We start from the raw sequence: 13,054 nt of genomic DNA, 5'->3' as shown, positions 1-13,054 counted from the left end.
CAACTGCATTGGTTGTGCGACTGTTTTTGGTTAAAAAGTGGCAGTTACGGGAGAACCGTACACTGCTCGATTTTCCAGCCTTGCGACTGTGTGTTTTAGACCACTAAACCAATCAGCTGGGCACTACTTTGATTGCCCTCTTATTGTTGATTAACAACACTGGTGCACTGCATATTCTCTAGACTGCTGAAACAAACTGCTTAAAATCATGACGCAGGAGCTGGTGGTAAATTGTTACAAAAATTTGCAGCAAACACCATATCTTCATTTTCTGGGTGCCAGCAGCATGTGATTTTCTCGAGTCAGTGTATCTCTGTCCGAGTCAGTTACACCATCCAGCCTGAAGGGCAACCCTATGGTTTTTTATGTCTATGTATTAACTGAAAATTTTGTGGCAAGGTGTCCAAATTTTTTCGACTCTTTGTGCTGTATTTTACAGTCAGGTACAGTCAGGTGCAGTCATGTGCCAGTGCAAATTTAGAAAAACCTTTTTCCCATTTGGTGTTCTTAATCGGGATGATTTCTATGTGCAACCTTGAGTGTGTGACATCACTAGTTGCATTCCATCCTATATTCACTCTGCGTTTATTAAAGGAAAAAATTTCAGTCTTTTCAAATTGATAGATCGAAGCTATTTATTCAGTGAAGTATCCGAGACAGCATTTGATGCTGTGTCGTGATGCCATACTTTGGTCAAAAATCAGTTTCAGCTTTTACTTTCTTGTTTTTGTTGTTTTACAATTGCTTTCATTATTTTGGAAAACTATTCATAGCATCTGAGGTAGGAGGGTGCAAGAAATGTGATGTGACATTCTATTTATAATGTATGCAATCTTGCTGACTTGGCCATAACAAGCTGTTGGAGCCTTTGAGATCATTCACGGCCAGTCATTTGAACATTCTGTTGGTCACACAGCTAGTAGCTGCCACTGCTGAACATGCAGACGGAGCCCCAACCCATTTTTAAATCTTCTCCTCATGTCTTTTGAAAAGGCTGAGGAGAAAACTCTTTGCGAGTGCTTGACCCGGTTGGCCGTGTACCCAGACATTTAGGGCTGCACATAGTTTGATTAGAGCCAATTCACCTTCGAAAATGGAATTAATAGACCAAGTCGTGCAGTTCAAATTGTTCCAATTCATAGTAACGAAGTTTTGGATTGGTGGGAATTTGTTTACATGCCAACCGCCTGATTTGCCCGGTAGACTTCAGATTTTTTATTTAACTTTCTGATTGTACAATCACAGCCCTAAATCTCTCGATAAATGGCCTCTGCCCACCTAATAATGGTTTTTGTGAAACCGGCACCGAGGAATCTGCAGCTGTATTGTAATTGCCGGCATCACAATCATAGGCCGCACTGGCACCATCAGCATCATCACCTAAGCAGCCAATTGAGGCTGCTTAGAGGCTGGATTCGAGGTGAAGCCAAAAAAATGCCATGTTGGTTTTGACCAGTGGCAGCGTGGCGATCCTTTTTTTGGCAGTGGAGACAAATCCCTTGTTTTTGCGGAAATAAAAAAATATTCCGGTAATTGATCTCGATAAGTTGGCAGATATGCATTTGCTGTATTAAAGTTTTAATAGTGGTGTTAGGATACAGGTTGACAGAATTACTCTATTCCACTCAGTGCAGCTAAGGACAAAATTCATATGCCTACTTTGCCTTCCAAGAGCCTTTTAGGAAATATTTTAAGCGAATGAAAGGGGGGGGGGGGGTTTAATTGGAACTTTGAAATGTGACTTCCAACTTGAACTACAATATTTTTCATGAACTATGGAACCTCAGTCAACAAAAGTATGCTATAAGTTTTATTGATAGTGATATGATATTGGTACTGAATAGGACATTCATGAACTCTTCCTTGTTTTATTTCTTTTAAAGGTTCTCAAATGCTGAGGAGTTTTGAAGGGGTTAAGGATGGAAGGCTGTGTTTAGGCGCCAAAAATATTAAAGCCAGTGATCCTCAAGTGAAGGACTATTGACCTTTCATAGTTTTTAATGGTATCTGTCTGTTACTCTCATGTTTTGAATTTCAGTGAAGCCCCTTAGATTTTTGGCTTATGCCATGGTCTGATAGAGCCTTCCGGGTTTCTCCACTGGTAGGCGTGAAAAGTGTGGTGGCACAATACCTCTAGGGAATTGAGTCAGCGTAGTAGTTCTATTTCTTTTGTTGTGTATATCCATAAAACAAATTCAATTGATAGTCACAGCTAGCGGTGTACTCTGTCATCATATGTTTCACTTTCCCTTCCTTCAACTTCTCAGTTGTTCGAACCGGCGCTTCCTGAGAACTAGTGCATTCATGAAGAGGTTACATTCGTTACATTGATTACTTTTGTAGGAAGTTAGCTGATTGAGCTAGATGGCGTTCACTTGATGCTACTGGATTGCAAAAAAAGTTCCTTGTTTGTTTTTTGTTTTCCTTTTTTGCGCTCCTGTTATGCCATTGCATTTATGGTTAAGAGCAACTTATTTTGTTCATATTCCCAGGTGAATGTTCACGGTATGACACAAGACATCACAGGGGGCTCTGCTAGCTAGAAATAACCAAAGTGAGGAATCATATTTACGGCGGTTTTGCCACTTTGTTGCAAGGTTTGTTAAGAATTACCTGATTTTGAGCTGATAGCACCTAAACACATGTGGCACGGTATCATGTGTCACTCTAGGTTTTTTAATAGCAAACAAAAATATGTTGAATATTGTTACATATATAGACTTACTGTTCTTAGAATATTGTCGGAGGTTGTCTCATTACTTTTGTTTTGTTACAACAAATGTGGGAACTGTTTTGTACATGGTTGAATAAATTGTGCCTATCAGTGACCTGTACATGCTGTACTGCTTACCTTTGCACCCAAAGCATCTCTTTTGTTATGAGGTTGTTTACTAGGAGACATTCCATTAGTTTAATAGAGAGCTCTGATCGTTGATTCACTTGGCTGGCAGTTGGTGCAAATTTTGGATTGTTGCTCTAACTCAAGCAGGAACACCTGCAAGAATATTCTGGATGATGAGAAAATAACAATAGAAAAGATCAGAAATGTGGTAACAAAAATTTAGTGCTGGTTTAGTGTATTATAATTATAAATCTAATACTACAGCTCTAATTACAGTAATTATAACTATATTCTAATTTTAATGAAGATAAAGTTCCTGAAGACGCATTTAGGTTCTATGTGTCTGCAAAAAAGGATGAGAAAAAAAGCATTTTTAAAGCCGCTAATGCCCAAGTGTAATATATTTTCTAAGTTTAAAATGTTTTTGATTCTGCTGGCATTCTTGCAAAGAAATGGCACATGTGCTGAAATTGCGTTACCTGTGTCAGTAATACGACACTGCAGCATTGAAGTACAGCTGTTTTACTTAGTTAAACATCTAATTTTAAGCAAGTAGGAACTTTCGTGTCACTTCTTACTGTCCAAAACAGAGACGCATCAACTGCTCAAGCAGCGATGGAGACGGCATCACAAAAGATTCTAGTGCTAAGCTTTCTTGTGTGACAAAGAGCCGTTTAAGGCCAACAACATCCCTGGTTGCGTAATCAGCAGCTCAGCTGACAGAAGTATAGTGATGTGCAGGACTGACTCGCATATTCTTTTCAAGTGCAACTGCAGATTAGTACCTTGATTTGCTTCCCTGAAAAGTTTGTGTATTTGGCTACAAGTAATTATGTGCTCACTGGCAACTAGTGCTTTTAATGTTTTAGCAGTCACAGCCATGCACCCTGCAAGGACAAGGTATCTGTCTCCAGCACTCCTGAAGACGGAATTGGAAGTGCAGGGCTATAAACGGACATGCCTTCAGCCTAAAGTGGCCCGTTCAAAATACTTGAACATGATGTATGCATCAAAATTATGCACTTGTGCCAAGTGTCACCATAAAAATAAGTCCCTTCAGTACTGGTGCTGCTCTGTGCAGCCGTGCATAGAACATTCAAGGGGTGCTTTAATCTCCTTACGTGTGTAGTGCGAAAGCACAAAGGGGAACCTGGATTGGATTTTTGGCTGTGACTTGGATTTGGGCTATGAATAATGTGGCTAGTCATTATGCATTGTCTTTAAGGCATTACCAATTAATCATGACTGGATTCGGTATTGGCTTATTATTGGGATTCTGGATTGGATTCTTGGTTATGATTTGGATTGAGACTATGACGAATGTCACAAGCTGTGCATTGTCATTGAGGCATTGTAGACAATAATGACTGGATTTGGTATTGGCTTATGTAAACTCTGGATTGGATGCCTGACTATGACTTGAATTTGGGGTATGACTAATGTTGCAAGTTATTATGCATTCTCATTAAGGCATTGCCAATTAATCACACTGGATTCGGTATTTGCTTGTTATGTGGATTTTGGATTGGATTCTTGGCTATGACTTGGATTTGGGCTACAACTAATTTTGCAAGTCATGCATTGCCATTAAGGCATTATAGCCAATAAATCATGACGACTCGGTATCAGCTTATGTGGATTCTGGATTGAATTCTTGGCTATGATTAATGCAGCTAGTCATGCAATGTCAAGACATAGCCAAATAATCATGACTGGATTTGGTATTTTAGCTTTTTTTGGCTTTTGTGTGGATTGTGTTGGATTGGTTTTGTACCTGTCTCGTCTGACGCATGCCACTGATGAGGTGCTAAACGCATTTACCTTAAAACTAACTGACTGCGCCTCGCGATGCTTTTGGATCACCTCTTCCACTGAACGTTAGGCAGCCCATGTGGGTAGATGGAAGGTCCTAGAGTCACCGGAAATTTTTCAGAGTACCACAAAGGCGCCCACGAGTGCCATTTTCCTTCCAGACCGCTGGGCACGGCCGCCATCTAAAAGGCGAGTGACTGCCTTTGTAGGCTTTGAAGTTCAGCAAAACTAGAAGATTCTGGCACTTTGTTTTAGAACAGTACCAACAGTGATTGTGTGGTCGCTATCTTTATTGCTGTAGTCGGCAATTGATGGGAAAAGGTTAGTGTGTGAGTGGGTCGCCTGCACTTGCAAATCCCTGACCGTTTGGATCACTTCGTGTTCAACACGCAGTGCAGTGGTGTTACATTATAAAGCGACTGAATGTGAAGGAGCATGTCTGCGAAGATCACAGGAATATATGTATATTGTTAAGTCATAGAGAAAGCTGTACTTTGACGCCACTGCACTAGACACGAAGGATGGGGTGTGGAGCTTGATTACAGTCTGAAACGATGACTCACTTTGAACAAGTGACACAAAGTGAAGCAGCTAGTTTGCTGAGACGGCATGAACAAACCAGCATACATTGTGGTAACGTCCTTCAAGATATATCAGTATTATTTCCTGTCACGGCACTAAGAGTGCTGAGTGGGCAGCCTTGTTGAAATGCATTTCTTTGCGTGAACTTAATTATTTTAAGTGAAGGGAAAGTACCAGTAGCGTGGTGGTCTCGGCCATTTTTATCATAGAAAAAAAAAAAGGACATTTGTGATATCACCTCTTTCATCACTTGGCTGGGAATATTGATACATGGCAAGGACTAATTTGTGTGCAAGGGGATCTTTGGTCACCTCCACCAAGATGATACGTGGCAAGAAGGTTAGCTCAGGAAACACAACGGCTGATGACTTGTGTGAATGTTCTGGCAAGCACCAGCCTTCTCTTATCATCAACTACCGTTTTTACAGCTTCATCTTCCTTTTGTATCTCTGTTGTAGATCGTCGTCTTCAATGTTCAGCGACGCAGGGCATATATGTAACAATATATTGCATTGTTTATTAGATGGCATCACTGATGTGGTTCTTTCACTAACCCCTCTGTACTGCCCATTTGCTAGAACCTCACCATTTTATGTCAAATATCAGTATGACATTGACATAGTACAGTCGACGTCACCCTTATGTAGAGCGCTCGGGCAGTGCTCATCCCGCAGTAAAAACTGAAATTAAAAATCAGCCCACGATTTGCGGACAAAGTGCTCATGCTCATCTTCTTCATAGGTATGTGTGGATCTACTTCCGTGCAAGCATTGCTCGTAAAAAGTAGAAACTGCAATGATGTATCGATCTTTATGCAGGGAAGTGGGCCGATTGAGCGCTCTACACAAGGGTGACGTCGACTGTACATTGCTTTCATGTTTGGTTGACACGCTGGTCGGAAGTTACCACTTGCGAACACGCAACAAATCTATTACGCCAGTTCTTCTAGTGGATAAAATACCATATACTAATCTACCAGTCTGCTGGGAACCACAACAGCAGCTAACTAGAAATAAATAATTAATAAATCTTTGTAGGCAAATTTCAGGTACATTCACATTAACAATAAAAATCCAAAAAAGGAAGAGGTCTGGTCGCACATTGATTTGCACACTAGCATGGGCCTGTACGCATACACGAGCATAGTATGAGTATGTAAAAGTGCATGTAGATGTACTAATTACCGGCTGGCTAAATATTTCATCTGAGGTAAGCGCAGCTTTTTCAAAATTATACAAGCAAAATGGATGCGGTGTGTTCCGGCACATGTGCAGCATACTGTGTTGGAATGTAAATGCCTGTTCCGATCACGTGCACTGTGCGTACATTGAGTATTTCCCGCACTTTTTTTACGACTAAGCAAACAAAATGTGAAACCAACGAATCAGCGTATCTCGCAGAAAAGGATGTTCTTTGATAGCACTAATTTTTCTGGACCGATTTGCTGGTCAATCGCCCGGCCGGTGAACCCACATTAACCGCCGTTGCAGATCAATTTTTCCTTCGGCAACAGAGAAAACGTCTTTCTTGGCTCATTTCTGTTGCCACACCCAAAGGGACAGCAACCAGGCATGCTGCTTTAGAATTTATCGCATGGAGACTGCGACGAACAATTGAAAAAAAAAAAAGAAACTCCTGCCCAAGACACGTATTCCGCGAGTATGCTTGGAAGAGATCTGGGGATGCAAAGTGACAAGACCCTCATCAACCAGTAGAGTGGGCTGGTGGCGCGTGGAAAGGAATGCGATACTCAGAAACTTTTCCAGTGACTAGAAGGTCCCGGCTGTGAGCGCCACTTCATGTTGAGCGACAAAACTGTGTTCTTAGCAATGAATTAATGGGTGAGGCGGTTCATCGCAATGAGGCGCATGCATCGCATTGTAATAATCGCAAGCACAGATTGTCACATACAATGAAGTGCACTGCACGAATTGAGGGTCTTGCAAATGCAAGCGCCTCATTGCAGAAATGCACTTCATCGTTATGAACACCAATTTTTTAGTGTGCCTCAAAAAGCGGCACTAGCAAACTAGGCTTTTAGATAACACCCTTGAGCGGCGGCCCGGAGTGAATGACTGGGCATGGAAAGTATAGGAGGCTATGGCTAATGAAATGCTCTATGAGAAGGTTGCAAAATATAGCAATAGATTTTCTTTTTACAGGGCAAACATGCACCTTAAGTTTGCTCATTCATCCTCTCTCATTGGGCATGGATGCAGTTTATGGCTGTAATCTTTTTGAAGCAGCAATAGTGATCAAGTACTTTTCTCTGACATTTTTTGTGTGTCTGGTTCTGGAATTTCTGGGGTAGTTTTACTGCCAAGGCTGTGGGTATATTTGTGATTTTCCCCATTGTGCAGCTATCCTGCTTGCAACAGTCACTTTATTTTTCATTTCTAAATTGTGGAGTTAGCCTTTACAGTTTAGAAATATAAAAAAAGAGCAACATGCTGTGCTCACCCAGCATCACCCCAATTGTCTTGGTGGTAGTCTATCAGTAAACAGAGAGTCATTTTCACCACAGTCATCCATGCAGTTGTTATTTGCAGTGTAGGAGAACATGGGAGAAAAAGCTGGGGTATTGAGTTTAGCCTTCATAGGTACTGTTCTACTGCTGATTCACAATTGGTGCAGTGTGGCAGTGCAGAGATGCCTTGTGAAGACTGATGTCATCCCAGATGTAGTGCAACGCAGCTCTCAGAAATGTAGATAAACCATTAACTGGATGGGATCAAAACTTATCTAAATCATTTAAGCAAACCTGCATAGAATAAGAAAAGCAAACACTTCTCTAAAAGGAAGTAGAGTGTGTAAATGACTGCATGTGGCAATTTGATGCTCATTTAAGATTCTACTTAGGCAAATGTTAATATTGAGCTCTCTGTGATGACATGTCATAATTTTTATATGGATGTATTAAGTTTCATTTTGCTATCATTTTTGCTGCTGTTGAGTATCAAGTATATATACAGGTCGTTCCACATAACTTGAACCAGGGAGTAAAAAAAAAATGATGCAGCAAAGCTTAGTGAAACCAATGGCATATGATTTGCCATCATGTAGCACTCCTCGGGTATTTTTACATTCTGCTCAATTAGTTGACTAAGATCAGTTTTGCCTTTGGGGCCAAGTGGGTTTCATCAAGTTGTGGAGGTGGCTCAGAAACAACCTATCCAGTTTTTTGCACCAACTTACTTATTACGTGGCCATTTTTTCTGCCGTTTGAAGAAAGCCCGCGAAATATAAAAAAAATTGCACGTGACTGTGCTCGTGGGTTATAATATTGCAGCGCTCCCAACAGCGTTTGGATGAATGAAACGCATGCACTGAACATGCCTAAGTGAGCAGCTGCCACTCATTTTACGGGCTACACCATGACACAGAAAAAGCCGAGCCTGCCTCAAATTAAGCAACTTGAGCGCTTCATCTTCCTTCTTGTTTCGTCAGTGTGATAGCTCGATAAAATCTCCGTCTGAGATTTCTGTCGGTGGCCTGCCCATCACATATCGCTGATCATGGCTCGGGCTTTCTGTGCTCCGGCATGCTGACACAGTTTCAAGGCCGCTCATTTCGAGATAGGGAGTGTGCACACTTGGTCATTCAAAATGCATTCGGCAGTGCTGGAACACAGTAGTGCAAGACCACAGTCGTGGCGTAGGCTTTCGTAGGCTTTCTTTAAATGCGGGAACAAACTGGTCACATAAGAGGTAGGTTAATAGAAAAAACTGGGTCGGTTGCATTTTAACCCCCTCTACGACTTAATGAAGTGCACTTGGCCCTAGAGTGATTAATAAGGATTTTGTATAATTCATCTTAGTTAATTAGCTGACTGAGCAGAATATAAAAATACACTGAGGAGCACTACATGACGACCAACAATATGTTGTTGGTCTTAGCTAGCTACAAGTTCCACTTTTTTTTTAATCTTTGGTTCATGTTACATGAAACATCCTGTATATGTGCGTGTTTGTGCGTGTACATGCACGTGTACGCATAAAATAGAGCTTAAGGTGCAACTTTGGTGAAGCTTGGTGAGCTGGTATGTTCTCTCTTGCCTTGTGTTGAGAATATATTGGCTAGCAGAAGTACTCTGAGGATACCAACTGAATGTTGTGCACGTATGTTGACAGTTTAGCAATATGATAGTGTTGTCTCTGTAATAATTGAAGCCAGAAGAGATTTCTTTTTTACACCCAGGTGTTTACCATGATGTGTCCCATGAAAGTAGTTTTAACTTTTTTTATTGGGAACAAACAAATGTATGTGCCTTAGCACATGTATGTATAGAAGGTTGCTAGCAGTTGCCATTCTTGAGGGCCTTGAATGTGAGGATTAAATAGTGCATATAAAAGGCCTCCCCCCCCCCTACACACACACACACTTCCTTTCTTTAGCAAAAGTCTGTAGTGCTAAAGTGTGCTCAAGTGAGTAACTGTTAGAGTAGTGACAGCAGCTTTCAAGTAGTCATTCTGTTCAGCTTGGATCACTGTGGAGGTCAAAGTAGCTTTGTATACTGTTGTTTCTGTCTCGTGCTGCTAATTTTGGAAAGCAGCATGGAATCTGGGAAAGCAATTTCAGAGTTCCCACTGTTACACAGAGAATACTTTGTTGTCCTTGCTATATTCAGAACAACTATAATCCATGTGTGCTAGTCATTTGGAGGAAAGTAGACATTTATTTGACAGCCCTGTTGCTAATGTAGAAATATGATTAAAAGCATTTACGTATGCTTCTCGAGTAAAAAAATACCATTGGAACCATCTGGAATCTCAATTGGTACCAACTGGACTCTATGTGTTCTAGTTGGAATTGTCTTTCCAAATGGGCAGTCCAGTTGGACTCTCCAATGGGTTCCGGTTGGAATTCACATTCCGTCTCTCACCCACTGGAAAGTCCAATTGAAGTCACATTCCAAATGGATAGCCTAGTTGGCTTCAATTGGATAGGTCAATTAGATCTAGCAGCTACTTGTGCAAAGTCTATAGACTGCCATTTGCGCATAACTATGGCATTAATCAATTGTTCAGGTTCCAAATGAATACTCAGTTAGATGAATCTTTGCCAACTGGTTAGCCCAATGGTCATACCCATTGCATCCAATGGGTATTCCCAATTAAGTCCAATTGGACTGTCTGTCTGCACTGAATGTATCCATGGGAACATTTGTATATTTCACAAGGAAAGCACATATAATATTCAATTCATAATAATAACTATCAGCAGCTTAACCTGCTAAACCACATTCGTCATCTACACTATCACTGCAAAAAACTCTAAATGAAATAGCTGCACTCGAATGGCTAGAGTCACTGGCCCCAACGTGAGTGTAGGATGAGTGGTGTAATAAGCAGGAGCAGAAGAGTGTTTGCTTTGTGTGTGTAATGATCTATTGTTATATGTTTCTGTGTGACTATATATTGTATTTCTTGCGTGAGATGTATGCTTGCCTATACACCTTGATTTTAATCAAGCATGTAATTATCAGTTTCCACATGCCTAGTAAACATGCAAATTGTCACTCTTCCTTTTGTCCCAATTGGTATGTCTCATTGGACACATTCTATGGAATGGGTGTGACCCATTCGATCCCATTGTGTGCAATTGATCTCACCCATTGGCTGCAGTGCCCCATCAGGGTGGCACAGTGGTTATGGCGCTCGACTACTCTTCCCAAGGATGCGAGATCGAATCCCAGCCTCAGCGGCCGCTTTTTGATGGAGGCAAAAAGCAAGGCGCCCGTGATCTGTGCGATGTCGGTTCACGTTAAAGAACCCCAGGTGGTCGAAATTTTCCGAGTCGTCCACTACGGCGTCTCTCATAGCCTGATTTACTTCTGGACGTTAAACTCCACAAACCAAACCATTGGCTGAAAGGGGTTAAGTGATCAAAAACAATTGATTCCAGTTTGTAAATCAAATGGTTCCTGTTGGAAGTTTCCAATTGATTCCAATGGTCTTTTTTGACTGGATTTTTGTATCGTTCTTCATTTCATATTTCTTGCGTCATGCTTCAAGCGAGTCTTAAATTTTGAAGCAACCTTTTGAGAAACACTGAGGATTCAAAGCATATTTACTCACACTGAATGAGGCATTTACGTGAGAAAGTTCTTAAAAGATGTCAATCGCTATGCGCACAGTGACAAGGTATTCTTTTTAGCAAGGGGCAAGAACTGTTCAGGACAGGCAGTGAAGAACAAATGAGGTGCTGTTGTGGACTCGGGTTTCAGCAGTGGGCCTCACTGCAAGCACAAAAGGACGTGTATATTCACATGACAGTTAAGACTTGCTGCATATTGTCATACTTATGGGACTGACGTCTTTCTCCTTTTCTTCTGCTGCTGCCACCACACCCGTGGAAACTGGGCGACAAATTTGAGCTTGAAAATGTCTTTGCACTGTAGATTCATTTTTTTAGCAGAGGAAACTGGAACTTATAGAGTTAGACTTGCTTACAAAGCTGTTTTGGCAGTAGTAAAGACAAAGGTATAAAAAGACAGTGTAAGCACTGGACAAACAACTGAGGTTTATTGTAGACAAAAAGGGAATTTATTTGTTTCATAAACTGAGAGCACTGGTTGCGCTATACGAGCCAGGTAAAAGGCATGAATGTCATTTTTTTAATCTGGCAAAACATGTATGGCAAAACTGACATCTGTCGTCAAAAAAAAAAAGGCAACAACCAAACTTGTGCATCATGTTGCACAACAGTGAATGAAAGCCATGAAAGGTGCGAAGATTAACAAAAATGAAAATGGTCATCGAAGTAGGCAAATTTTTGTAGCGAGAGCTACATTGCCCAGTCTCGCCATTTCACCGTGCCTGTCCAGTGCCTGTCCGAAGAGCGAAGAAAGAAGAAGTCATGGGAGGCGGTAGCTGGTCGCTGACCTAGCCGAGCACTAACTGGATGTAGAGCTTCCTGACATTACGTTTGGCAGGAGCTACCAACTCCAGCCTCTCCTTTCATATGGGAGGATGATATTACAATCAGCCTGCCAAAACCCTTGCATTCATGTTATCCCTAGGCCACGCAGGAACGTGCATACGGCTTGGTTAAAGTGGGGCTTTATATGTTGGCTGGTAGCTTACGCTATTGCGTTATCGCGAAGGTGGGAGTGAAAACAGAAAAAGAGATGCCATAGTGGAGGGCTTCGGACCACTGCGAGATAGAGGCTTTCGCCTCATCGCACTTTAGTGGTCAAAAGTGCCCTCTATGGCATAAATAATGCTGAAACCATAGAGTAAGCTACTATGTGCAAAAGCCATGCCTTTACTTTCAAGACGAACCTAAGCGTAGCCATGCAGATAGCTCTCGCATAAATCCAGTTTTAACCACAAGCTAAACCAGAGCTAATCTTTTTCTTGTCCAGTGGAATTGAGAGGTGCTGTCACAATCTTGTCCATTCTTTTGTATGCACAGTGGTAGTGTTAGCACAGCTTTGATTGTGCAGCACAAGAAAAAAATTTGCCTACCTTGCTGACAATTTTTAACATTGTTGATTGTTGCATTGAATTAGCACTGAAAGTTGTGCTGAAACCTTTTTCTACTTGAAATGCCTTGTTTCATGCCAGTGCATACTCACCTTCACCTCTACTAACAATCTCACAGCATCGAATATATATTAACTGGTTGGCATTGTCCATGAAGAACCACCCTGTGAATTAAAAAGCCACTTCCATTTCCTCACTGGTCAGTTGCAGACCCTCTGTATTGTTGTCGTTGCTGGTGCTGCTACAGCTGTACAACAGTGTGGTTGCTAGAAATAGTATACATGAACCAGGAGATGAATTCCTAATGATCTTTCTTCGCAATAACAAGTGA

At 41.4% G+C, this 13,054-nt stretch overlaps 1 protein-coding gene across 1 annotated transcript in view; it reads left to right on the top strand.

The window, feature by feature from the left end:
* The window catches only part of LOC146182820 (presequence protease, mitochondrial), a 187,102-nt gene extending 184,268 nt beyond the window's left edge, over positions 1 to 2,834 (top strand). The window contains exon 28 of the mRNA XM_084608927.1: positions 2,493 to 2,834. Within this exon, the coding sequence (XP_084465053.1) occupies positions 2,493 to 2,496 (4 nt within the window). The 3' untranslated portion in view covers positions 2,497 to 2,834. The remainder of the gene's footprint in view (positions 1 to 2,492) is intronic.
* The last annotated feature ends 10,220 nt before the right edge of the window (positions 2,835 to 13,054 follow it).

This window comes from Amblyomma maculatum, chromosome 7 (assembly GCF_055883805.1).
Source record: "Amblyomma maculatum isolate TAMU_Amacu chromosome 7, ASM5588380v1, whole genome shotgun sequence".
NCBI lineage: Eukaryota > Metazoa > Arthropoda > Arachnida > Ixodida > Ixodidae > Amblyomma > Amblyomma maculatum.
This window is presented reverse-complemented; position numbering and strand designations above follow the sequence as displayed.